Source organism: Poromitra crassiceps (assembly GCF_964638095.1).
Source record: "Poromitra crassiceps genome assembly, chromosome: 4".
Lineage (NCBI taxonomy): Eukaryota > Metazoa > Chordata > Actinopteri > Beryciformes > Melamphaidae > Poromitra > Poromitra crassiceps.
In genome coordinates this window covers 5,570,028-5,596,960 of record NC_139626.1, presented here as the reverse complement: position 1 = coordinate 5,596,960, position 26,933 = coordinate 5,570,028, and the positions used below count along the sequence as shown (strand labels likewise).

Here is a 26,933-nt window from a genome sequence, read left to right as displayed (position 1 = left end):
GAGAGCCGTGTTCAAGTCCCAACATGTTAAATGGTAAAATGGCCTGCATTTATATAGCGCTTTTATCCAAAGCGCTTTACAGTCAGTAGGTACATTCACCCCATTCACACACCGATGGCGGCAGGTTACTACGCAGGGTGCTGGCACACCAACGGGAGCAATTTGGGGTTCAGTATCTTGCCCAAGGACACTTCGACATGCAGACTGGAGGAGCCGGGAATCGAACCACCGACCTCTTTTATCCAAAGCGATTAGTGGACGACCCGCTCTACCTCCTGAGCTACAGCCGCCCCTGATGTTCAAAGTCTACATTTCAACCGTTTTTTTTTAAAGTGAAAAAAGGTGGAGCTACTTGGAGTTTTTTAAGGCAATATTTAATACGAAGTAATATATCTGTGTACAAGCAGTTACAAATCAGAATATATTGTTTATTGTTTATTGAAAGGATCCCCATTAGCTGACGCCATGGCGACAGCTAATCTTCCTGGGGTCCACAAAAAAAACACAACAAGACATACAAAGTACATGCAATACAATACATAACATAGAACATACATTAAAATGATACTGTGCAATCAAATGCTTAGGTGCACAGTATCAGTGCAAACAATACAATAGAAATTAGAACAGAATAGGAAAAGTATCAACTACATTTGGTTCAGTCACATGGTCAGCTGCATTAGGTGTGTCTTGAGTTGATTTTTAAATGACGATTTATTTTGTGTCTGAGTTATATGAGGAGGTAGTGAGTTCCAGGATGTTATTGAATGGTAGATAACTGTGCGTTTGAGAAGGTTTGTTCTTGGGGTTGGGGGTATTAAGTGTCCTAAGCTGGCATTCCTGGTGTAATGGTTGTGTCTGCTGCTTATGTTGACTATCTGATGGAAGAAATATTCAGGTGTCTGATTAAATAATACATTTCTAAAAAACATGATGAGGCTATAGTAAAGTTTAATTTCAACGGGGAACCAAGACAGGCGATCGTGCATATATGCTATATTTGTGCGTGTTGAGCAATGAAGTGCCAATCTGGCAGCTCGATTTTGAAATCAGAATATATCTTCAAAGTTACTACGGACAAACAAAACGCAACGCGTTTCAACCACGCAGGTCTTCCTCAGGCAATGTTTTTAAAAGCCTAACATAGTCTTTGTAGATAAATATCTACATCTGGTGCACAACTCTTTTTTTGCTGGAGTTGTGGCACGCTCCCGTCACCTCAATCGTTTGGTGTAGAGGTGGCCAAATTCTTTCGAAAATAGATTTCTAAAAAATCCTTACAGCTAGCACACGTTTTCCAGGGTTTCAATAAAGTGTTTCTGATCGGGCAGTCTCTATAGGGCACCAATCAGTATAGGTTTACTTTGAGTGAGTAAAATGTCTATCCAGACTGCTTCTACTAAGTATTCGACGTTAAGTTCAGCTCTTACATTAAATCCTATATCAGACCTAACATACAGTATACACAAACACCTCCTCGTCTATTTCTATCATTACATATAATTAAAAAGTCTTCGATTTCCACCTCAGTGTCTCTGATGGAGGGGTCAAGCCAGGTTTCAGTACAGCACAAAATAGTTGGGCTTTCCTCAGCATCAAAACAGGACACCAATAAATGCAGTTATGCATATTGAGCTCTGAGTCTCTCTTCCCATTCGACTAGTATTTTCAAAGTCTTCTAGTCTCGTGTATGGTAGGCAGTCTTTTCAAAATCTTACAGTTTGTGACTAAAAACTCAGTGACTTATGACTCATCTTTAGATGTGAGCTGATGTGAGTGTGTCAGACTTTAGTCTTTTAAAAGTATTTTCTGAGTCTTTTCAAAGTTTTCTAGTCTATGGTAGACATAAGACTAACCAAAACATAATCCTAACCTTAACCAAGTTTTCTTTACTTGCTTAATCATAACCAAAGTCATTTTATTTGCATTTAACATGGTGAGGTTTTCAAATTAACCATTGTTTTGTTTAAAATGTACATTGAGAATGTACATATCCCAGGTTTGCAGCCAGGTAAAATGCTGTTTTATTGTATGCTCACCTGCTGCACTGCGTAGTCTGGCTGACAGCTCAGCAGGGATCTCCAGCATGCCCACATCCTGACAGGAAAATAACATGTAGAAACATGAACACATGGTTCTCACAGGGAGGAAATAACATGTAGAAACATGAACACATGGTTCTCACAGGGAGGAAATAACATGTAGAGAGATGAACACATGGTTCTCACAGGGAGGAAATAACATGTAAACATGAACACATGGTTCTCACAGGGAGGAAATAACATGTAGAAACATGAACACATGGTTCTCACAGGGAGGAAATAACATGTAGAAACATGAACACATGGTTCTCACAGGGAGGAAATAACATGTAAACATGAACACATGGTTCTCACAGGGAGGAAATAACATGTAGAAACATGAACACATGGTTCTCACAGGGAGGACATAACATGTAGAAACATGAACACATGGTTCTCACAGGGAGGAAATAACATGTAAAAACATGAACACATGGTTCTCACAGGGAGGAAATAACATGTAGAGACATGAACACATGGTTCTCACAGGGAGGAAATAACATGTAGAAACATGAACACATGGTTCTCACAGGGAGGAAATAACATGTAGAAACATGAACACATTGTTCTCACAGGGAGGAAATAACATGTAGAAACATGAACACATGGTTCTCACAGGGAGGACATAACATGTAGAAACATGAACACATGGTTCTCACAGGGAGGAAATAACATGTAAACATGAACACATTGTTCTCACAGGGAGGAAATAACATGTAGAAACATGAACACATTGTTCTCACAGGGAGGAAATAACATGTAGAAACATGAACACATGGTTCTCACAGGGAGGAAATAACATGTAGAAACATGAACACATGGTTCTCACAGGGAGGAAATAACATGTAGAAACATGAACACATGGTTCTCACAGGGAGGAAATAACATGTAGAAACATGAACACATGGTTCTCACAGGGAGGAAATAACATGTAGAAACATGAACACATTGTTCTCACAGGGAGGAAATAACATGTAGAAACATGAACACATGGTTCTCACAGGGAGGAAATAACATGTAGAAACATGAACACATGGTTCTCACAGGGAGGAAATAACATGTAGAAACATGAACACATGGTTCTCACAGGGAGGAAATAACATGTAAACATGAACACATGGTTCTCACAGGGAGGAAATAACATGTAAACATGAACACATGGTTCTCACAGGGAGGAAATAACATGTAAACATGAACACATGGTTCTCACAGGGAGGAAATAACATGTAGAAACATGAACACATGGTTCTCACAAGGAGGAAATAACATGTAGAAACATGAACACATGGTTCTCACAGGGAGGAAATAACATGTAGAAACATGAACACATGGTTCTCACAGGGAGGAAATAACATGTAGAAACATGAACACATGGTTCTCACAGGGAGGAAATAACATGTAAACATGAACACATGGTTCTCACAGGGAGGAAATAACATGTAAACATGAACACATGGTTCTCACAGGGAGGAAATAACATGTAGAAACATGAACACATGGTTCTCACAAGGAGGAAATAACATGTAGAAACATGAACAGGAACACATGGTTCTCACAGGGAGGAAATAACTTAACTATAACTTATAACTTAACACATTGTTCTCACAGGGAGGAAATAACATGTAAACATGAACACATGGTTCTCACAGGGAGGAAATAACATGTAGAAACATGAACACATGGTTCTCACAGGGAGGAAATAACATGTAGAAACATGAACACATGGTTCTCACAGGGAGGAAATAACATGTAAACATGAACACATGGTTCTCACAGGGAGGAAATAACATGTAAACATGAACACATGGTTCTCACAGGGAGGAAATAACATGTAGAAACATGAACACATGGTTCTCACAGGGAGGAAATAACATGTAGAAACATGAACACATGGTTCTCACAGGGAGGAAATAACATGTAAACATGAACACATGGTTCTCACAGGGAGGAAATAACATGTAGAAACATGAACACATGGTTCTCACAGGGAGGAAATAACATGTAGAAACATGAACACATGGTTCTCACAGGGAGGACATAACATGTAAACATGAACACATGGTTCTCACAGGGAGGACATAACATGTAAACATGAACACATGGTTCTCACAGGGAGGAAATAACATGTAAACATGAACACATGGTTCTCACAGGGAGGAAATAACATGTAAACATGAACACATGGTTCTCACAGGGAGGAAATAACATGTAGAGACATGAACACATTGTTCTCACAGGGAGGAAATAACATGTAGAAACATGAACACATGGTTCTCGCAGGGAGGAAATAACATGTAGAAACATGAACACATGGTTCTCACAGGGAGGAAATAACATGTAAACATGAACACATGGTTCTCACAGGGAGGAAATAACATGTAAACATGAACACATGGTTCTCACAGGGAGGAAATAACATGTAAACATGAACACATTGGTTCTCACAGGGAGGAAATAACATGTAGAAACATGAACACATGGTTCTCACAGGGAGGAAATAACATGTAGAAACATGAACACATGGTTCTCACAGGGAGGACATAACATGTAAACATGAACACATGGTTCTCACAGGGAGGAAATAACATGTAGAAACAGGAACACATGGTTCTCACAGGGAGGAAATAACATGTAGAAACATGAACACATGGTTCTCACAGGGAGGAAATAACATGTAGAAACATGAACACATGGTTCTCACAGGGAGGAAATAACATGTAGAAACAGGAACACATGGTTCTCACAGGGAGGACATAACATGTAGAAACATGAACACATGGTTCTCACAGGGAGGACATAACATGTAGAAACATGAACACATGGTTCTCACAGGGAGGAAATAACATGTAGAAACATGAACACATGGTTCTCACAGGGAGGACATAACATGTAGAAACATGAACACATGGTTCTCACAGGGAGGAAATAACATGTAGAAACATGAACACATGGTTCTCACAGGGAGGAAATAACATGTAAACATGAACACATGGTTCTCACAGGGAGGAAATAACATGTAGAAACATGAACACATGGTTCTCACAGGGAGGACATAACATGTAAACATGAACACATGGTTCTCACAGGGAGGACATAACATGTAAACATGAACACATGGTTCTCACAGGGAGGAAATAACATGTAAACATGAACACATGGTTCTCACAGGGAGGAAATAACATGTAAACATGAACACATGGTTCTCACAGGGAGGAAATAACATGTAGAGACATGAACACATGGTTCTCACAGGGAGGAAATAACATGTAGAAACATGAACACATGGTTCTCACAGGGAGGAAATAACATGTAAAACATGAACACATGGTTCTCACAGGGAGGAAATAACATGTAAACATGAACACATGGTTCTCACAGGGAGGAAATAACATGTAGAAACATGAACACATGGTTCTCACAGGGAGGAAATAACATGTAGAAACATGAACACATGGTTCTCACAGGGAGGAAATAACATGTAGAAACATGAACACATGGTTCTCACAGGGAGGAAATAACATGTAAACATGAACACATGGTTCTCACAGGGAGGACATAACATGTAGAAACATGAACACATGGTTCTCCCAGGGAGGAAATAACATGTAGAAACATGAACACATGGTTCTCCCAGGGAGGAAATAACATGTAAACATGAACACATGGTTCTCACAGGGAGGAAATAACTAGTAGAAACATGAACACATGGTTCTCACAGGGAGGAAATAACATGTAGAAACATGAACACATGGTTCTCACAGGGAGGAAATAACATGTAAACATGAACACATGGTTCTCACAGGGAGGAAATAACATGTAAACATGAACACATGGTTCTCACAGGGAGGAAATAATATGTAGAAACATGAACACATGGTTCTCACAGGGAGGAAATAACATGTAAACATGAACACATGGTTCTCACAGGGAGGAAATAACATGTAGAAACATGAACACATGGTTCTCACAGGGAGGAAATAACATGTAAACATGAACACATGGTTCTCACAGGGAGGAAATAACATGTAGAAACATGAACACATGGTTCTCACAGGGAGGAAATAACATGTAAACATGAACACATGGTTCTCACAGGGAGGACATAACATGTAAACATGAACACATGGTTCTCACAGGGAGGAAATAACATGTAAACATGAACACATGGTTCTCACAGGGAGGAAATAACATGTAGAAACATGAACACATGGTTCTCACAGGGAGGAAATAACATGTAAACATGAACACATGGTTCTCACAGGGAGGAAATAACATGTAAACATGAACACATGGTTCTCACAGGGAGGAAATAACATGTAGAAACATGAACACATGGTTCTCACAGGGAGGAAATAACATGTAGAAACATGAACACATGGTTCTCACAGGGAGGAAATAACATGTAAACATGAACACATGGTTCTCACAGGGAGGAAATAACATGTAAACATGAACACATGGTTCTCGCAGGGAGGAAATAACATGTAGAAACATGAACACATGGTTCTCACAGGGAGGAAATAACATGTAGAAACATGAACACATGGTTCTCAAAAAATACCTCTTAAAGTCCCTGGAAACCAGAAATATTTTATTATTATTTAGCATTTTGAGTTCATCACATCACAGGAATCTATGTTAATAAGCCACCAGCCAAATTTGAACGATGATGAACGTCGCAAAGTATATACATTTAGGTTTGACAGTCATGCCAAAAGTAATGAGAATCAATTATATTTTAGAGTGTATTTTCTCCCGCGGACTGTGTGGGCATGTCCCGTCTGCAGCAGGGAAATGTCCCTCAGACCTCTCTCCTCTGCTCCGAGAGGGAGAGAGGAGAGAGAGAAGGAAATAAAGTGTGTGTGTGTGTGTGTGCGTGCGTGCGTGCGTGCGTGTGTGTGTGTGTGTGTGTGTGTGTGTGTGTGTGTGTGTGTGTGTGTTCGCGCGTTGCTCCCTATGGTTGCTCCACGCAGCGCATAGCGTACTGACTGGTCATCTGTCTATCTGTCTGCACGCGCGCACACACACACACACACACACACACACACACACACACACACACACACACACACAGCAGCAGCGCCGCAGCAGGCAGAGGAGAGAGCTCTCCCTCTCAAGGTTCCAACACACCGCCGGCGATAAACTCGCAGATAGACAGATAGATAGATAGATAGATAGATAGATAGATAGATAGATGTTGGTTCTTAAAAGAGCCTTTGTGTTGACGCAATGCGTAGTTAGCTAGCTGCAAAAAGGTGTGGGACCACTAGAACTCTGAAGAGAGATGGAGGCAGAATGTGCGGGACTGCGTGTTGCGTGCGTGTACAAAGGTTATATAGAGCTTATGACGTCATAAGCTCCTGCATTTTAGCACCTCGCGCACTGCTCTCTTCAATGAGGAAGTATCTTGTAGAATCTTGTAGAAAAGTGTCGATTTTAAGGCTTTGGGTTGAAAGTAATGCATAATAATTTCGGAGGCATATAATTACTAACATAAGACCCTAAATAACATAGTTAGAACGTTTTTGTGGATTTTGGTTTCCAGGGACTTTAAAGAAAAAAATGAACAAGGACATTTGACACAGGACTAAGACTAAGACCAAATAAAAGAATAGCTGACAAAGTTAGCACTACATCAGATCGATCGTGAGGCCTTACCATTCCGAGGGAGACAGACTTCGCCTTGGCGGCAGCCTTTAGTTTGTTCCTCTCGTTGCGTTCCTGATGTTGAACACACACACACAGGCAAAACCTGTCAGCCAATCACGCTGCTTGCCACACATGTCATCATCGTGCCTTCATCTTTATCAAAGATTGGGGTTTCCTCCGCTCCTCCGTCTCCTCAAAGAACTGCCACAAACCTGGGGTGCCCCTGGGCCAAAATATTTGACTGGTACTCTGAGGCCAAAACCCTTCAGCTGGAGGCAGAACTTGCCATCTTCGGCTGTTCGGAGCCCTCTCTGGACTTCCCTACAGCTCTGCAACAATCTCTGACACTGGGGACAACTGTGGCCAAAAAACTCATTTTAATGGAATCTCTCTTCACCCTCTTTCCAATTGTGGTTGACGGACGTGATCTCTGTTATAAGGATGGAGAGACTGAGATCCCTAAGGACCAACTCAATAAAAAAAATGTCTAACTATTTGGGACCCGTTTCTAGCTTACCTCGATGAGGTTAGGGGCAGCAGGTGACTTGCCCGGCTAGTTCCTCATTGACCTCTTACACAACATCTCCTAGACTAGAAGCACATAAGCATCCTATCCAGCTGGTAGCACCATATTATATTACAACACTGTAATATGTGTCATTGTGGCATTTTTTGTTTGTTTGTTTGTTTTTTGTTTTGTTTTCCCCCTGTATCTGAGCCTGTGTGTTTGTCTTGTTCTGTTTGGAAAAAAACTTGAAAAATAAAATATTGAAAAAAAAACTTTCCTCATTCTTGATTTGTATTATTTATTGTTTTAATGTGTTGCTTTCTCAACTTTTTTTTTTTAACCCCATGTAAAGCGTCTTTGAGTACCTTGAAAAGCGCTCTGTAGATTAAATGTATTATTCTGATTATTATTATTATTATTATTATTATTACAAATAGTATTTCTTTCTATATATGGTTACAAAAAGGATGGAATACAGGTATGGTTTGACTGGGGAAGTTTGGACACTTCTTGGTACTGGGTTATTTCGGTCGATATCTTAAAGGTATTGAGTACCGATAATATCCAGCCGGAAGTCTGACTAAGCCTCAACAGCTGACAGACGATGACACCTACACTACACTGCCCATAGTCCAGGCCTCATAAAACACCTAGTGGAGTGCCAATAAGACAAGTCATGGATAAGAAATCAGCCAGATGGCACCATTGCCAAAAATCTCCAGAAATATAAGCTACTAAGTCTTGACAGTTTTGTTGACTTTTCATTCATAAAACTAATTTTTAAATGTGTCAACAACCTTGCCCCAGAAATACTCTGTCAATTGGTAAACAGACAAGATAGTGGGATCAGAACTAAAGGTGCAACAAGTGGAAACTGTAGAGCCACAAAGCGCAGAACAACATTTGGAATGCATTATCATCTGAAATAAAATAAAATAGACAGAGTTGAAGGTTTTTAACACGCATGTTTGCCTTATAACATCTAGGGTCAAACATTGCAAACTAGCTTAGGCTATAAATGTCAGGATATATAACAAAGACTGTTTCCTGTGAATGCTCTATGTTTATGTATCTGTCCCTATAGAAATAAACTTTTCAATCAATCAATGTAAAACAATGGCTGAAACAGAAACAAGCCTGTGACTGTTCGCAGGCTTGTATCTTTCTCTTCTGTCACTGTGTGTATGTAACCTTCGCAGCACACGTAACCTTCAGTCATTGTTGTCTCAATTACTGTCTGTAATGGTTGTTTGTTTATTGTGCATTTTATGGTATTAGTTTTTTCTATCCATTTTTATTTTTTTACAATTTTTTTTTATTATGTATTAGATTGTTTTATAGGACTGAATATGTATGTATGTATTTTCTAAAAGCCGAACCAGGGACAAGGGCTGCAAATTAGCTATGGCTAGAAGTCCTATATACAGCACACTGCATCGGTTGCACTTTATTTAAATGTAGCAATGCTTATGTATTGTCCCTGTCAAACAAATTAATAATAAAAAAATAAATAAAAAAATGGGAACCACAAAAGAGTAACGTAAAGATCCACCTTTTCTACTCCGTTTGCGGACAGTGTAAGGACAAAACACAGGCATGAGAGAAAACACACAGACAAAGACCAAGACAAGCAAGTTGTCTTATTTTGAAACCTAATACCTGTACTAACAAGTGGTCTTATTTTGAAAGCTAATAGCTGTACTAACAGACAGCTGCCCTCTCTTCTCCGTTACTTTCTTGGTTGAAGTCAAACGAACTTGGGAAATTAAGATCTAGAAACAGAAGAAAACAAATCCTACCTGGCAGCAGAGCTGGAACTGTCTTGAGAGAAACTCTTTCGCAAGGCGGAAGGAGAGATGCACTGCTGCCTCTAATTTCAGCCAGACTCAGGGGTTGAAGTCCGAGACTGGAGTGTGGTTGGAGGTGTGTGTGTGTGCGTGTGTGTGTGTGCGTGTGTGTGTGTGTGTGTGTGTGTGCGTGTGTGTGTGTGTGTGCGTGCGTGTCTGTGTGTGTGTGTGTGTGTGTCTGTGTGCGTGTGTCTGTGTCTGTGTGTGTGTGTGTGTGTGTGTGTGTGTGTGTGTGTGTGTGTGTGTGTGTGTGTGCGCGACATGATTAACGTAAGATAAGGAGGATAGTTGATCGAAAGGAATGAGAAAAGTGGCCATGGTAATAATATCCCGGAGGACGTCGGCTGGAGGCTGAAATATTTACAAGAATGAACGCACAGTGACACTGTGACTCAGTCAGGAGTCTCATTGCTAATAGAGCAGGAATGAATGCAGAAGACCAGGATGTTAGCACTTCCGCCTCTTACTGTACGTGTAAAAGTCAATGGGATTTTTGTGTGGGAATTCTGGTTAAAGCAGCTACGAGCAAGATTATTAAGGTTGTTAGACAGTATAATTACAATATTGATGCATCACATCTTACCTATAATAGCAGCTGAGACCAAAGCCGTGTGAATCGGAGATTGCTCTTTTGATGATTATTAAGTCTGTGTCTCTCTAAACTCGCGTCACCAGGGGGCTCTCTCTCTCTCTCTCTGCTTACTGGCGGACCGGATAAACCCGGAAGTGAAACCCGGAAGTGAAACGCAGCTGCCTGCATTCCCCCGTTCGCGCTGCCTAGCAACATACCATAAACAAGGAGAACGCCATGCATACTCTCGCGAACATCTCTCGTTATATTCTAACAGGTTTTTTGGAAGTTATTTTGTGGTTATGGCCGAAGTGGCTGCTGCAAACCGTTTCATTTCACTTCCTGATCTGCCCTGGCTACAGACAGACTAACACTGGCCGATTCACTCGGGGTTCAAGCGAGACTACTCTGCGTTGGTCTCGTCTACTATTAGAGGTAAGATGTGATGCATTGATATTAAATTTAGACTGTTTAATAACAATCGAAAATCTTGCTCGTAGCTGCTTTAAATGCATGAATTAAGGTCTGTGGCAATTTTCAGAAAACGCTTCAAAAGTCATAAAAGCAACAAGCAATGGAACCTAACCCTAACCTTAATTACTCTTGATACCAAGTAATGAGTACAGTCATTGTATTACTTTTTAAGGAGTAATAAGTAATAACTAATTTCATTTCCTGAGTAACTTGCCAAACACTGCCGACCAACAATGAGGCGCCGCTGGAAACAGGACAGTGGCGGGCGGGGCGGGGCGGGGCGGGGCGGGGCGGGGCGGGCAGCTGTTTTGATGTGCGCCGTACACTGTAACACGGCCAAAGTATTTCGCACTTTAAAGGGGGGAGAGATGAAAAACGGGCTGCAACTAGTGACACAAGAGCAATAAAGACAATAGTACCGCAGGAATGAGTCGTTTTTTCTGAAAATCAAGTTTAAAAAATGCATTTACGCTTCAAAAGTCATAAAAGTGTTTCCATTTGTGAAGATGATCTTGCTGAACACAAACTTTGCTGTTTCATAAACGTTTTTCTTTTTTTATACATTTTTTCCCCAGAGTTTTTATCCCATTTTTATCCCCCGTTAGTCCTAATTTTTAATGTATTTATCCTGGTTGCTGCTCCACCCTCTGTCGATCTGGGGAGAGCCGAAACTGGCTCCATGCTTCCTCCGAGACATGGGCAGTTAGCCAGCCGCTTCTTTTCACCTGACAGGGGAAGCTTCACCGGTAGGACATAGCACGTGGGAGGACCACGCTATTCCAATGAGTTCCCCTCCCTCCGAACAGGCGCCCCTAACGACCAGAGGAGGCACCACATCAGCAACCAGGATATTGCATGTTTTGGTGAAGGGGTTCATATATGAAGTATCAAAAATTGAAGAAAGGAGCTGTTAGGAATTTAAACAATACCGCAACGCGTTTCAACCGTTGGGTTTTCGTACAGCCTGACGAAAACCCAACTGTTGAAACGCGTTGCGGTATTGTTCTTGCCCGTATCACCTTCTTGAAGATGTACTCTGTTTGTTAAACTCTTTGTAGTACACAGGTACAATTGGGATGATGCGGTCCTTTGCCGCATCATCCCCTCTCTCTCTCCCCCCACCTTTCCTGTCTGCCTACTGTCTTATAATAAAAAAAATAAAAATAAAAAATAAAACGAAATGCCCCAAAAATAATCTAAAAAAACAAAAACAAAAACACACAGACCTTATTGAGGGCGTCTTGGTAGTGTAGCAATAGATTGCATGCCTACCAACACGAGGGGCGCAGGTTCACATCCTCGTCAACAAGCGTGCACCTTGACCCCGAAACCTGGAGTTTTTTGGGGCGTTGCCACGGGAAGGGATGATAAGACAAAGGATTTATAGCACTATAAAGTCAGCAAACATTGGTTGCTAAGAAACCCAGGGGCTGTGTGTCCCTCTGTGTGTGCGTGTGTCTGTGTGTGTTTGTGTGTGTGTGTGTGTGTGTGTGTGTGTGTGTGTGTGTGTGTGTGTGTGTGTGTGTGTGTGTGTGCGTGCGCGTGTGTGTTCTTGCACATCTACCTTCCTCCACCTGCGTCTCTTGATAGTGTTCCTCGTTATCATCATCACCGCCCAGAACTGGGTGAAACAGTGCTTCAGACGTTTGTAGTACTTCCTTGAGACAGACAGGGGGCAGCAGCAGGCAGTCAGTCAGTTACACACACACACACACACACACACCCCCACACCCACCCCCACCCCCACCCCCACACCCACACCCCCACACCCACACCCACACACACACACACACACACACACACACACCCCCACCCCCACCCCCACCCCCACACACACACACACACACACACACACACACACACACACATTTCCCACATGTCCTCAGTTCCCTGGCCTCCTGTCAGCCTCCAGGTGAAATGGGATACTCTCTCATCACCTCCTCAGCACTTTAATTATCGTGCATTCCTTTATAACTGGGGACTGGTAATCTTACCACTTCAAAGGTCATGAGCTGGGACGGTGACGTCACCAGAGCTGGTATTTCCCATTGCAAACTCGTAGGAGCCTCAACAGCCCTGACCTCAAAAATCCAAGATGGCTGCGCTGCGCAACAACAGTAGTTATAATCGTAGTAATATTGTTTAGCACTTCTGTCTTGTTTGTGTCTCATTAAATCAGCTGTACACACAGCACTGCCTAACTTCTATCTGTGTGGACATGAGGATGCAGTGTTTGTATGCGCAAAATGTCGCGAAATGCCATGTTGTCAATTGTTATTGCTAACAATGGCTAGCCTGGCTAGCGACTGGATCTGACCAATGAACAGTGAACTTCCCCAAGTTCCCCGCTCAAGTTTTCTGCAAATGGAACGCTAACAAAACGGATGCGATGTCATTTATAGCCTCCACATCCCAGTTATTTTGCGATAAAGGAACGCACGATTACTTCCAAAACGGGCTGGGAGACTTAGAGCCCTGCACGGGCCTAAAATTGAAGCCCTAGCCCGACCTGGGCCAGATCAAGCCCGGCCCGGGCTCCAAGGCTTATGAGAATTCTGAGCCCGAGTCCGTCATGAAGCCCGACTTTTTTTTATACAGCCCAAACTACTGGATGACCCCGCCCTCTCTTGTCACCTGGCCTGGTGTCCTCGGATGTGTTTCTGGATGACGATGGCTTTCTGCTTGAAGAACCTGAAGTTCTTCCTGCAGATGAACCCGCGGATGTTCCTCTGGATGGTGACAGCCGCCCACGTCTGGGTGCTGCTCCACCTGTCCTCCACCCGCTGGTACAGGAGCTCCTTCAGGAACACCTAACACACACACACACACACACACACGCACGCACGCACGCATGCATGCGCACACACACACACACACACACACACACACACACACACACACATGCACGCATGCACGCGCGCACATGCACACACAACAAACACACACACATACAACAAACACACACACATACACAACAAACACACACAGATACACACACAACACACACACACAAATGTACAGTAGAGTACACAGGGTTCCTGCACCTTTTCCAAAGTCAAATTCAAGCACTTTTCAAAATGTATTTTGAAGATTTTCCAGCACCTTACAGCTGTGGTAAATTACATATATACTCAAAATGATTATTTCACTTCTTCATCACATTAAATCAGATATTGTGCTATAAACCACCACAATTATGTTTCATGACAGCAATGCCGTAACAATTATGTAGCGACCATTAATACCAGAGATAGTATTAGTGGAAATAAACTAGAGGCTTTTCTCAACAAGTATTTGCTACTCCCCTGGCTCTCGCATTCAATTTAGAATGAAGAATGATCCACGTCCATGGCCTCTGCCATTTTCTGAAAGCGCCACAAGACACGTCACAAAATTGTCCACTTAACATGTCGTGAATACCACATGAGGGGGCGTTCATATGGACTTATGTCGTATTCACGGTAAACACGACCTCAACTGAAGCGCCCATGATAAAATACTTTTGTGAAATAGGCAAAAGCATTCGGCTCTCTCTCCAACTTATTCCATTTCTTTTATCTAAACATTGCTATTCAGTCTGATAGTGATTTATTATGAAAGTAATCCAATTACAATTTCAAGCAGTTTCAAGCACTTTATTCAAAGTCCCAGCACTTTTCCAACCTTGAAAACACCACATTAAAATTCAAATGTTTTCAAGGATTTCCAGCACTTTAGGAACCCTGAGTACACACAGTATAGAGCGTTTTCATGGAATTGTGTTGCTATGGGAACAGTTTGAAACCTAGCTCATTTCCTGTCCGCTATAGTATTAGCAAACACTGCAACAGGAAGTAAGCTAGCGGCAATTTAGAATGTTTATATTGTCAAGTTAAAACCCTCCAGAATAAAGAGAAGGTCAAATGAGTGGTGTTTGGGCACCTTGGTGAGTCCCAGGCGATACTGGCCGTCCTCTGCACCGAGCATCTCCAGCAGAGCAACTGTCTGCTGCCTGTCTGACACCTGAAGGTTCCGCTGGGCCAGCAGCACCCCATACCTGACCAACACAAAGACCACGCTGCCTTCAAGTGCTCCTCATAAGCTCCTACATCTGAGTTTGGAAGTTGTAAAGATGAACGATCCGGTCACGTGAACTCAAATTCTGTTTCGTTCTGCGAGACTGTCTGGCCTCGTTTTCACGTGGGCGGGCCAATCGGGGAGCTGCCTCGTAGTTGACATCGTAACCGGTCAATCAGGAACGCTGCTGGAAAAACAGTAATGGCTGCCTCCATGGCTCTCCGGCTGGAGCAGTAATGTCAGCGTTCATCGAGTTAAACAGCCGTTAAGTGCAGCTATTGCAGATATAGACAGAATAACAACAATTACACAAGAACAGGAGTATGCAACAGCAGTTCCCCGGCGGAAGAGACGTTTTCACCGTTCTTCCGAGTGGATTTGGATTTGACTGAATCCAACGCTGATTGGCTGAATTGGACTCGCTACTTCCACCCACTGAAATGATTGAGCACAGTTCAGAGTCCAGATCCACCAAACCAAACACAATGTGAGTTCACGGATCCAGATGGTTTTAAAGGAGAATTCTGTTTTTTTACAACCTGGACCTTATTTCCAACTTTAAAGTCCCTGGAAACCAGATTTTTTTTTATTATTATTTAGCATTTTGAGTTAATCACATCACAGGAACCTATGTTAATAAGCCACCAGCCAAATTTGAACGATGATGAACGTCGCAAAGTATATAAATTTAGGTTTGACAGTCATGGCAAAAGTAATGAGAATCAATTAGATTTTAGAGTGTATTTTCTCCCGCGGACTGTGTGGGCGTGTCCCGTCTGCAGCAGGTCTCTCTCTCTCTCGGAGGAGGAGACCTGCTCGGAGGAGACCTCTCTCTCCGTTAACGGAGAGAGAAGGAGAGAGAGAAGGAAAGAGAGATGGAGTGTGTGTGTGTTCGTGCGTTGAGCCTACTGACAGAGAGGAAGAGATCTCTGCGCTGCGAGTGAACAGCGCTACTGTGTGTGTGTCAGTGTGTGTGTGCGCACGTGCGTGCATGCGTGTGTGTGATTCGATTAAATCTTATGACGTGATAAGATCATGCATTTTAGCACCGCGCGCACCGCTCTCTTCAATGAGGAAATGGAAATCCAGACCTTGTAGAAAAGTGTCGATTTTTGGGGTTAGGGTTGAAAGTAATGTCAACATACTTTCTGAGGCACACAATTACTCACATAAGACCCTAAATTTAATAGTTAGAACGTTTTTGTGGATTTTGGTTTCCAGGGACTTTAAATATGATTTTTAAGTCACCCTGGTGAGTCCGGTTTGATTCCCTTGCACTGAAATGTTAATTTGTTTTGAACTGCGACCTGAAAATGAGGAAAACGGGGCACGCAGCGGATCAAATCGTTATTATATCATATAGACAATGACAAAATGAATGATCTATTTACCTTGGTTCACCCTGTCCGTCACATTGATAGCAGCTCCTGTTCTTCCCCACTCCTTGTAATCTGACTTTATTCCGGACCGGCTCAAGTAAATACAGGCGGCCATCGAATTCAAATGAATCGTCTATCAAATACAGAACAGGAAGTGTTCCCCGGAAGTGCTTTGAGACGACCCGATGTGGGACGTTCAGGGCAGAGTTCGGCGCTCAGAGCAGTCGATCTGTAGCTATGGCCAGCATAGCAGCTAAACACACGTGCTAAAACACATCCTAAACACAGCATAGCATGCTGAACACCGCTGATAATATCTGATTTCCAGATTATGGATGATGCATTTGAACTCGATGGCCGCACGTATTTATTTGAGGTGGAATAACGTCATATGGAGTACAAACTGAGGAGCTGGGGAAACAGGAGCTGCCTGATATCTACCAATGTGACGAACAGCAAACAGAGCTGAGCCAGCTGCACCAAGGTAATAGATCATACATTTTCTCATTGTCTATCTATATGATATAATGACCATGTGAGCGATGTGTCGGAAAATAAGCTATTTACAGGACGGAAATACGAGCATTTCACATGCCCCGTTTTCCTTGTTTTCAGGTCGCAGTAGTTCAAAACAAATTAACGTTTCAGTGCGTGGGAATCAAAATCCAGAATTCTCCTTTAACCAGGCTACGTAAAGATGACTCGTCGATGCGTTCAAGAAGTGCTTTTGGTCAGAAACAATAACAGGATGGAGGCTCACAGAAAAATCCAACGTTCACCATCGTATTTACTACGTTGTTAGGTTGTTCAGGTGCATACTGACGGGCTGTCTCAAGCCAGCAATATCAGTATAAACTTATACTTGACCTAATTTAATAATATGGCATCAGTCGACCCAGTAGCTTAGATACAAAATCTAATAGCTGGTGAATAAACTTAGTCCTGAACTGCTGAGCGGGCAATCACAAGCCAGCAGTATCAGTATAAACTTAGACTTGACCTAATTTAGTTTTGTTTGTTGTAGGTCATGATTAACGGTCCGCATCAACAGGGCTGAATCATTGACAGTGGTGTTAGGTGGTACTTAGACCTGAATTAGCAGTATAGTATTAGTCATCCTAAAAAAAAAAAATCCTAATAAATCTTGTTTTGACCTAATTTTATTGTTGTCTATAGAGTTAGTTCCACCTCTGCGCAGATTCCCCCGCTCTCTTCTCTCTCTCCCCCTCAGGTGTCCTTCATTGGCCTGACGTACACCCCCGCCGCTGCAGCCCTAGGTCCGGCCGTCATCGCCCTAGCCACCTGTCGTCACTCTAGGCCATCTACCCGCTACTCCTTCTACTGTCTGGCACCCCGGGCTCTTCACCACCACCGACCCCTATCCTCATCATCCTGGCCACCTGCCTGCCTAAGGGAAGGGGGCCCCCCCGGCCTCATCACCTCCAACTCCTATCCTCCCCTCCCCTTAATCACCACCTCCGACTCTTATCCTCCCCTCCCCTCCTCTTAGCTAGTATTCTCTAAACCTACGAACACTTAAAGACTACATTTTCTATTTCCTTTGGACTCTACTTTTTACATTTTCAACTCCCTTCCCTGATTTTAGGATAATTTAAAAACTACATTTTTATATCCCTCTGTTGGACTCTTTTTTACATTTTCAATTTTCTGTTCTTTTGTAAATTTTATTTCCATAATAAACCATTTACAGAGTTTCATTGCTGGAAAACTCTGTACATGGTTTAGCCCGGCATCTCTCGGCCTGTCTCGGAGGGGAGTCCCCGGATGGGGGTCCACTGCTGGGTCCACTGCCTGGGTGGGCCCGCCCCCCGCGTGGCCTGCTCTCTCAGTTCCCAGTCACTAGCTGGGGGCGGGTCTGGGAGCGGGTCGCGTGGGGGGTGGGTTTACCCAGGCGACCATTGCTGGGCCCCTGTAGCACAACGACCTCACAAGGTTCCTCCTCAGCCAAGCCAAGTCACTGAGGCAATCCATATGGTGGAAAGGTTTTCTTGCGTTCACTGGGGGTGGGGGGACGCCGCTGTGGGGCGGGGGGCATCGGTGCTCTTCATCACTGGTCGAGGGCTGCCGGTTGGTTTAGAACAGTTTAGGTAGGCGATAGATTAGCTACAGCCTAAGGCTGACCTGTTATAGTGTTCAGGCAAAGATCAGACTAGAGCAGAGTAGGATAGGCCAGATTAGGCTGTAGATTAGCTAGATACTATGTCCCAGTTAGCTCTGGTTAATGCTTAGAGTAGTCAGTTGTCTGATCCCCCCCCCCCTCTCTTTCTCTTTCCCCCGCTCCTTTCCCTTCTTCCCCCTCCTGTTCCCCCCTCTCCCACATTTCCCACTCCCCCCCCCGCCTCCTCTCTTTCCATGCTCTTCCCTCCCCCGCCGCCTCTTCCCACGTTCCCCCTGCTCTCCCTCCCCTGCACCCTCCCACCTCTCCTTCTCTGTTCTCTCCTCCTCTCTGTCCTCTCCCCTCTCTCACATTCCCCCTGCACTCCTTCCCCTGCACCCCCCCACCTCTCCTTCTCTGCTCTCTCCTCCTCTCTGTCCTCTCGGGGGGGGGGGGAGGGGGCGGAGAGGTCTGTTCCCTCCCCCGCCTCCTCCTCCCGCGTTCCCCCTGCACCCTCCCACCTCTCCTTCTCTGTTCTCTCCTCCTCTCCCCCTGCACTCCTTCCCCTGCACCCTCCCACCTCTCCTTCTCTGTTCTCTCCTCCTCTCTGTCCTCTCTGGGGGGGGGGGGGGGAGGTCTCCCCGCCTCCTCCCTCCCTCACGCTCCCATTGCTTCTCTACCCTGGCTCTCCCTCCCCTGCACCCCCATCTCTCCTTCTCTCCTCCTCCACATTCCTATTTTCTCCCCACCTCCCCCCTCTCCTCCGTCTATATTGCTCATTCTCTCCCCACCTCCTCCCTCCCCCTGCTCTCTTCTCCCCCACACCTCCCCTCCCTTCCCCTCTCCTGCTCTCTCCTCTTGCTCCTTCCCCACCTTCTATACCCTCCCCACCCCATCACTCTCTCACATTCCCCCTGCTATTCTCCCTTCTCCTGCGCTCTCCTCTGCTCTCCCCTCATTCCTATATTTTCTATATTATCAATTGTTCAAATGTTATCTTTATTCTGTATATTCTTGTTACTGTTGTGTCAGCTAGAATTAGCTAGACATACTTTCTGTGAAGCCCTCTGAGACATGCTTGTGAATTAGGGCTATATAAATAAACTTGACTTGACTCACTCAACTAATAATTACGATATTTCGAACTGCAATTGAAGGCAGCAGGACAGCACCTCTCCATGAAGTAGCTGTATGGGATGCGGATGGGGAAGCCCTCTTTCCTGATGTGGATGGTCTCCAGGAGCCCGGCGTGCCTCAGCTGGGCCGAGACATAGTCCACGTCAAAGATACCAGGAAGCTGACAAAGCACACAGGATGTGAGGTCACATGGTCCTGGATGTGTGGATGAACTGGTTATGTCAATGTGAATTAGTTAACATTACTCTACCTTGATGTAGTTTGGCTTGAGACAACGGATGAAAGTAGTTTTACATCTGGGGGTGAAGAATTTGAAAGAAGAAAAATGGACACAGGTTAATAGTTCCAATATTTTATGATGATTATGATGGTTTTCTCCTGACAATATAAACAGCAGACTTAACCTTCATCTGGGAAACTGCCTTAAAGTAGAATTGTGTACTGGCCTACAGGGCAGTACACCAGACAGCTCCTCTGTACAATCTATGGTCAGGATCCAAACCTCTCACCGCTCCCTCCGCTCCTCCACCAGTGTGGGACGCCTCACCCCTCCTCCGCTACGTGGGCTCAAAAGTCGCTCATCCCGATCGCGACTCTTCTCGTCCCTGGCACCTCAATGGAGGAATGAGCTCCCCCCTTCGGTCAGGACGGCCGCATTACTGCCGATCTTTCGGCAAAGACTAAAAACACACCTTTTCAGGCTCCGCCTGGCCCCCTCTTGGACTAACATCTTTCTCTCTCTCTTAATTAAAAAAAATAACTTTACCACTCTATTCCTTCAAAAGTTGTAGCTGTCCTAGATTGTGTTGCATAGCTGATTTCTCTATTGTTGACAAAAATGTGTTATTGTAAGTCGCTTTGGATAAAAGCGTCTGCCAAATGACGTAATGTAATGTCATTTAAAGAGTAACTGAGCCTCAAACCCAAGTTTGGTCAGAGGTCTGTTGTCTTTCACTTAAAACCTCACGTTATATTTGCCTTTCTAGTGTTAACATTACTCGTTAAAGTCCGACCAATGACAGACAGCTCCACAACAGCCAGATCAATCAGTGAATCTCTACGGGTGCTGTTGGTACCTACCTCTCCAGGCGGGTGGTGAGCTCGGCCAGGGACAGCGTGAAGTGTGCGGCCACAGTAGCGAGCCCCCTGCCTCCCAGTGCTCTCTGCTGGATGGAACGCTCCTGGACCTTACGGAACAGCTCCGACACCATCTGTGTCAAACACATTGAAATACATGCTAAACTTGTCATAATTAACTTAGACAGTTAACAGAATAGAGGTTGGAGACAGTGGTGTAATGTAACTAAGTAATGATACTTCATTACAGTACTTAAGTATATTTTGGGGGTGTATCTGTACCCGTATGTTACTTGAATATTTATATTTCTGTCAACTTTGACTTTTACTCCACGACATTTTCCTAAATAAAATGCATACTTTTACTCCATTACATTTCCCCTAATCTTCTTTGTTACTCGTTACTACAATAGAGAAAAAATTAGCTTCTTGGGTACTTTTAACAGATTTAATCACGAAGTATACAGTACATACAGTCCACTCGAGCCCAGGCATGTCTTTTGCTTGCTTTTTTATTAACAGCATTTATTTACTTGTACTTTATGCACTTATACTTCTGTATAGTGCAGCTCTTAGCTTGATCAAATGTACTCATTCTGTAACTGTGAATATGCACTTATACTTCTGTATAGTGCAGCTCTTAGCTTGATCAAAATGTACTCATTCTGTAACTGTGAATAATAACTTTGCTGTTTTTTCGATTATGTATTTTGCCTGTTTTCTGTGCACTTTGAAAATCTTAAATATCTTGAAAAACAAAACAAAAAAGAATTGCTAATTGTGTAAAATGAACTGCCATGTTTTATGATATATTGTTCTTCTGTCGTATTTGTTCTTCTTGAGATGTTTTTTGTCATTTGTATATTCAAAAAAGACGACTGTGATAATTTAGTCATGTGACCCTGATGTATTTAACACACCTGTGGGCGTTCATGGCATTATGAGCGAGCCTGATGTTGCTACCTGCGAAAAGAGTATTGGTACTGACTGACCTGTGGAGTATTGGTACTGACTGACCTGTGGAGTATTGGTACTGACTGACCTGTGGAGTATTGGTACTGACTGACCTGTGGAGTATTGGTACTGACTGACCTGTGGAGTATTGGTACTGACTGACCTGTGGAGTATTGGTACTGACTGACCTGTAGAGTATTGGTACTGACTGGCCTGTGGAGTATTGGTACTGACTGGCCTGTGGAGTATTGGTACTGACTGACCTGTAGAGTATTGGTACTGACTGACCTGTGGAGTATTGGTACTGACTGGCCTGTGGAGTATTGGTACTGACTGACCTGTAGAGTATTGGTACTGACTGGCCTGTGGAGTATTGGTACTGACTGACCTGTATAGTATTGGTACTGACTGACCTGTAGAGTATTGGTACTGACTGGCCTGTGGAGTATTGGTACTGACTGGCCTGTGGAGTATTGGTACTGACTGACCTGTGGAGTATTGGTACTGACTGGCCTGTGGAGTATTGGTACTGACTGGCCTATGGAGTATTGGTGGAGTATTGGTACTGACTGGCTGATCCTAATTTTAATAAAGGGCCAATACTGGCCCCGTATATGAGTCTATCCCGAGTTGGTTCACCTTCAAGCGGCTCCTGGCAAAAAGCTCCACCACTTCTGTCCGGAAGTGATCGTGGTTCTTATTTATGAAATTATGGACCTGGGAAAAGATTAGAAGAATATGTGTGGTGTCATACAGATGGGCATACAGCTGTGAATAGCCATGTGTGATGTCATACAGATGGGCATATAGCTGTGAATAGCCATGTGTGATGTCATACAGATGGGCATACAGCTGTGAATAGCCATGTGTGATGTCATACAGATGGGCATATACAGCTGTGAATAGCCATGTGTGATGTCATACATATGGGCATATACAGCTGTGAATAGCCATGTGTGATGTCATACATATGGGCATATACAGCTGTGAATAGCCATGTGTGATGTCATACATATGGGCATATACAGCTGTGAATAGCCATGTGTGATGTCATACAGATGGGCATACAGCTGTGAATAGCCATGTGTGATGTCATACAGATGGGCATACAGCTGTGAATAGCCATGTGTGATGTCATACAGATGGGCATATACAGCTGTGAATAGCCATGTGTGATGTCATACATATGGGCATATACAGCTGTGAATAGCCATGTGTGATGTCATACATATGGGCATATACAGCTGTGAATAGCCATGTGTGATGTCATACAGATGGGCATACAGCTGTGAATAGCCATGTGTGATGTCATACAGATGGGCATACAGCTGTGAATAGCCATGTGTGATGTCATACAGATGGGCATATACAGCTGTGAATAGCCATGTGTGATGTCATACATATGGGCATATACAGCTGTGAATAGCCATGTGTGATGTCATACATATGGGCATATACAGCTGTGAATAGCCATGTGTGATGTCATACAGATGGGCATATACAGCTGTGCATAGCTATGTGTGGTGTCTATACAGATGGGCATATACAGCTGTGAATAGCCATGTGTGATGTCATACAGATGGGCATATACAGCTGTGCATAGCTATGTGTGGTGTCATACAGATGGGCATATACAGCTGTGAATAGCCATGTGTGATGTCATACAGATGGGCATATACAGCTGTGAATAGCTATGTGTGGTGTCATACAGATGGGCATATACAGCTGTGAATAGCTATGTGTGATGTCATACAGACGGGCATATACAGCTGTGCATAGCTATGTGTGGTGTCATACAGATGGGCATATACAGCTGTGCATAGCTATGTGTGGTGTCATACAGATGGGCATATACAGCTGTGCATAGCTATGTGTGGTGTCATACAGATGGGCATATACAGCTGTGCATAGCTATGTGTGGTGTCATACAGATGGGCATATACAGCTGTGAATAGTAATGTCATGTAATAGTAATGTGTGGCATCATACCTGATAGGTGACAGCGCCAGCATAGTGATAAACAGTGAAGGCTGGCAGGGGGATCTTGGGCTTCACGTAGTAGGGGCTGTTCCCATGGTGATAGTGGCACTTCTGGAGGAAGGTGTGGTCAGTGGCCTCCACAGACAAACACAGAGAGGTATGGTCAGTGGCCTCCACAGACAAACACAGAGAGAGGTGTGGTCAGTGTCCTCCACAGACAAACACAGAAAGAGGTGTGGTCAGTGGCCTCCACAGACAAACACAGAGAGGTGTGGTCAGTGGCCTCCACAGACAAACACAGAGAGAGGTGTGGTCAGTGGCCTCCACAGACAAACACAGAGAGAGGTGTGGTCAGTGTCCTCCACAGACAAACACAGAAAGAGGTGTGGTCAGTGGCCTCCACAGACAAACACAGAGAGGTGTGGTCAGTGGCCTCCACAGACAAACACAGAAAGAGGTGTGCTCAGTGGCCTCCACAGACAAACACAGAAAGAGGTGTGGTCAGTGGCCTCCACAGACAAACACAGAGAGAGGTGTGGTCAGTGTCCTCCACAGACAAACACAGAAAGAGGTGTGGTCAGTGGCCTCCTCCACATTTCCCATTTTCTCCCCACCTCCTCCCTCTCACATTCCCCCTGCTCTCCCTCCCCTGCACCCTCCCACCTCTCCTTCTCTGTTCTCTCCTCCTCTCTGTCCTCTCCCCTCTCTCACATTCCCCCTGCTCTCCTTGCCCTGCACCCTCCCACCTCTCCTTCTCTGTTCTCTCCTCCTCTCTGTCCTCTCCCCTCTCTTACATTCCCCCTGCTCTCCTTCCCCTGCACCCTCCCACCTCTCCTTCTCTGTTCTCTCCCCCACTCTGTTCTCTCCCCTCTCTCACATTCCCCCTGCTCTCCTTCCCCTGCACCCTCCCACCTCTCCTTCTCTGTTCTCTCCCCCTCCACATTTCCCATTTTCTCCCCACCCTCGCCCTAATCCGGGCCCGTATCCTACCTCCTCCCCTCCCCCAACCCTAGACCCTACCTCTACCCTGGCTCTCCCTCCCCTGCACCCTCCCATCTCTCCTTCTCTGTTCCCTCCTCCTCCACATTTCCCATTTCCTCCCCACCTCCTCCCTCTCACATTCCCCCTGCTCTGCCTCCCCTGTACCCTCCCACCTCTCCTTCTCTGTTCTCTCCTCCTCTCTGTCCTCTCCCCTCTCTCACATTCCCCCTGCTCTCCTTCCCCTGCACCCTCCCACCTCTCCTTCTCTGTCCTCTCCTCCCTCTCACATTCCCCCTGCTCTCCCTCCCCTGCACCCTCCCACCTCTCCTTCTCTGTTCTCTCCTCCTCCACATTTCCCATTTCTCCCCACCCTCGCCCTAATCCGGGCCCGTATCCTACTCCCTCCCCTCCCCCAACCCCAGACCCTACCTCTACCCTGGCTCTCCCTCCCCTGCACCCTCATCTCTCCTCCTCTGTTCTCTAATCCTCCACATTTCCTATTTTCTCCCCACCTCCCCCCTCTCCTCCCTCACATCCCCCCGCTCTCCCTCCCTCCTCCACTCTCCTGCTTTCTCCTCTTCCCGGTGTTCTTCCTCTTCCCCCCTTCCCCCACTACTCTAAAGCATAGTACACATTTTACTCCAAAGCATGGCACCCACTCTATCCCCTCCAATATTCCGCCACTATTTAAAGCATGGCATAGCATGGCAATATTCCGCCACTATTTAAAGCATGGCACCCATGCTCTTAGTATTTCGCCACTATTCAAAGCATGGCACCCACTCTTCCCTAAAGCAAGGCACCCATAAGCTCTATATGTGAACATGTGCTTATTTGGCAAAAGGACTCACTACTAAAGGCTTGCAGCCAATTAAATTAGGCATAGTTTGGTTGCTTAGAAATTGACATATGTCCGTTTGCAAGATGTGCGTCTATATTTCTCATTCTCTCCCCACCTCCTCCCTCCCCCTGCTCTCTTCTCCCCCACACCCCCCCCCCCTTCCCCTCTCCTGCTCTCTCCTCTTGCTCCTTCCCCACCTCCTATACCCTCCAACATCTCCCATGCCCTCCCCACCCCATCACTCTCTCACATTCCCCCTGCTCTTCCCCCTTCTCCTGCTCTCTCCTCTGCTCTCTCTTCATTTCTATATTTTCTATATTATCAATTGTTCAAATGTTATCTTTATTCTGTATATTCTTGTTACTGTTGTGTCAGCTAGAATCAGCTAGACATACTTTCTGTGAAGCCCTCTGAGACATGCTTGTGAATTAGGGCTATATAAATAAACTTGACTTGACTTGACTCCACAGACAAACACAGAGAGGTGTGGTCAGTGGCCTCCACAGACAAACACAGAAAGAGGTGTGGTCAGTGGCCTCCACAGACAAACACAGAAAGAGGTGTGGTCAGTGGCCTCCACAGACAAACACAGAAAGAGGTGTGGTCAGTGGCCTCCACAGACAAACACAGAAAGAGGTGTGGTCAGTGGCCTCCACAGACAAACACAGAAAGAGGTGTGGTCAGTGGCCTCCACAGACAAACACAGAAAGAGGTGTGGTCAGTGGCCTCCACAGACAAACACAGAAAGAGGTGTGGTCAGTGGCCTCCACAGACAAACACAGAGAGGTGTGGTCAGTGGCATCCACAGACAAACACAGAGAGGTGTGGTCAGTGGCCTCCACAGACAGAGAGGTGTGGTCAGTGGCCTCCACAGACAAACACAGTATAATTTTGATGAATGACTGTAATCACAATATTAAAAACAAAATAACTGGAATCATCATCATTAGCCACAATCATTCTATAAACCTCTTATTTATTCATTGTTTGTTTGTTTGTACCTGGGGGAGGTAGGTCTGGTCGTCCAGTATGCGGAGGATGCCATGTGGCCTGGAGGAGATGAGGTCCAGGCAGGAGTGGAAGTTGTTGAGGGGCACTGGGTACCATGTGATCTGTTCTGCACTGTACTCCTCCTGCAATGGAGGACGGGGATGGCGGACTTTTGTAGACCAACCCAAAAGTCAGTGCACTTCCTGCTTCCTTTGTCTCAAAGTCAATGGGGTTTTTGGTTCAACTATATTATCAGGCCACTACGCGGCTTTCAATGAACATGCCCAACACT

At 44.6% G+C, this 26,933-nt stretch overlaps 1 protein-coding gene across 1 annotated transcript in view; it reads right to left on the bottom strand.

Moving 5' to 3' along the window:
- myo15b (myosin XVB) overlaps positions 1–26,933 on the bottom strand; it is a gene marked incomplete at both ends in the record, with an annotated part of 88,949 nt that overhangs the window by 50,115 nt on the left and 11,901 nt on the right. The window contains 11 exons of the mRNA XM_083635083.1: positions 2,040–2,097; positions 7,740–7,802; positions 12,695–12,788; positions 13,765–13,940; positions 15,052–15,166; positions 19,854–19,978; positions 20,069–20,114; positions 20,899–21,029; positions 22,489–22,566; positions 23,839–23,964; positions 26,653–26,784. Of these exons, the coding sequence (XP_083491209.1) occupies positions 2,040–2,097; positions 7,740–7,802; positions 12,695–12,788; positions 13,765–13,940; positions 15,052–15,166; positions 19,854–19,978; positions 20,069–20,114; positions 20,899–21,029; positions 22,489–22,566; positions 23,839–23,964; positions 26,653–26,784 (1,144 nt within the window). The remainder of the gene's footprint in view (positions 1–2,039; positions 2,098–7,739; positions 7,803–12,694; positions 12,789–13,764; positions 13,941–15,051; positions 15,167–19,853; positions 19,979–20,068; positions 20,115–20,898; positions 21,030–22,488; positions 22,567–23,838; positions 23,965–26,652; positions 26,785–26,933) is intronic.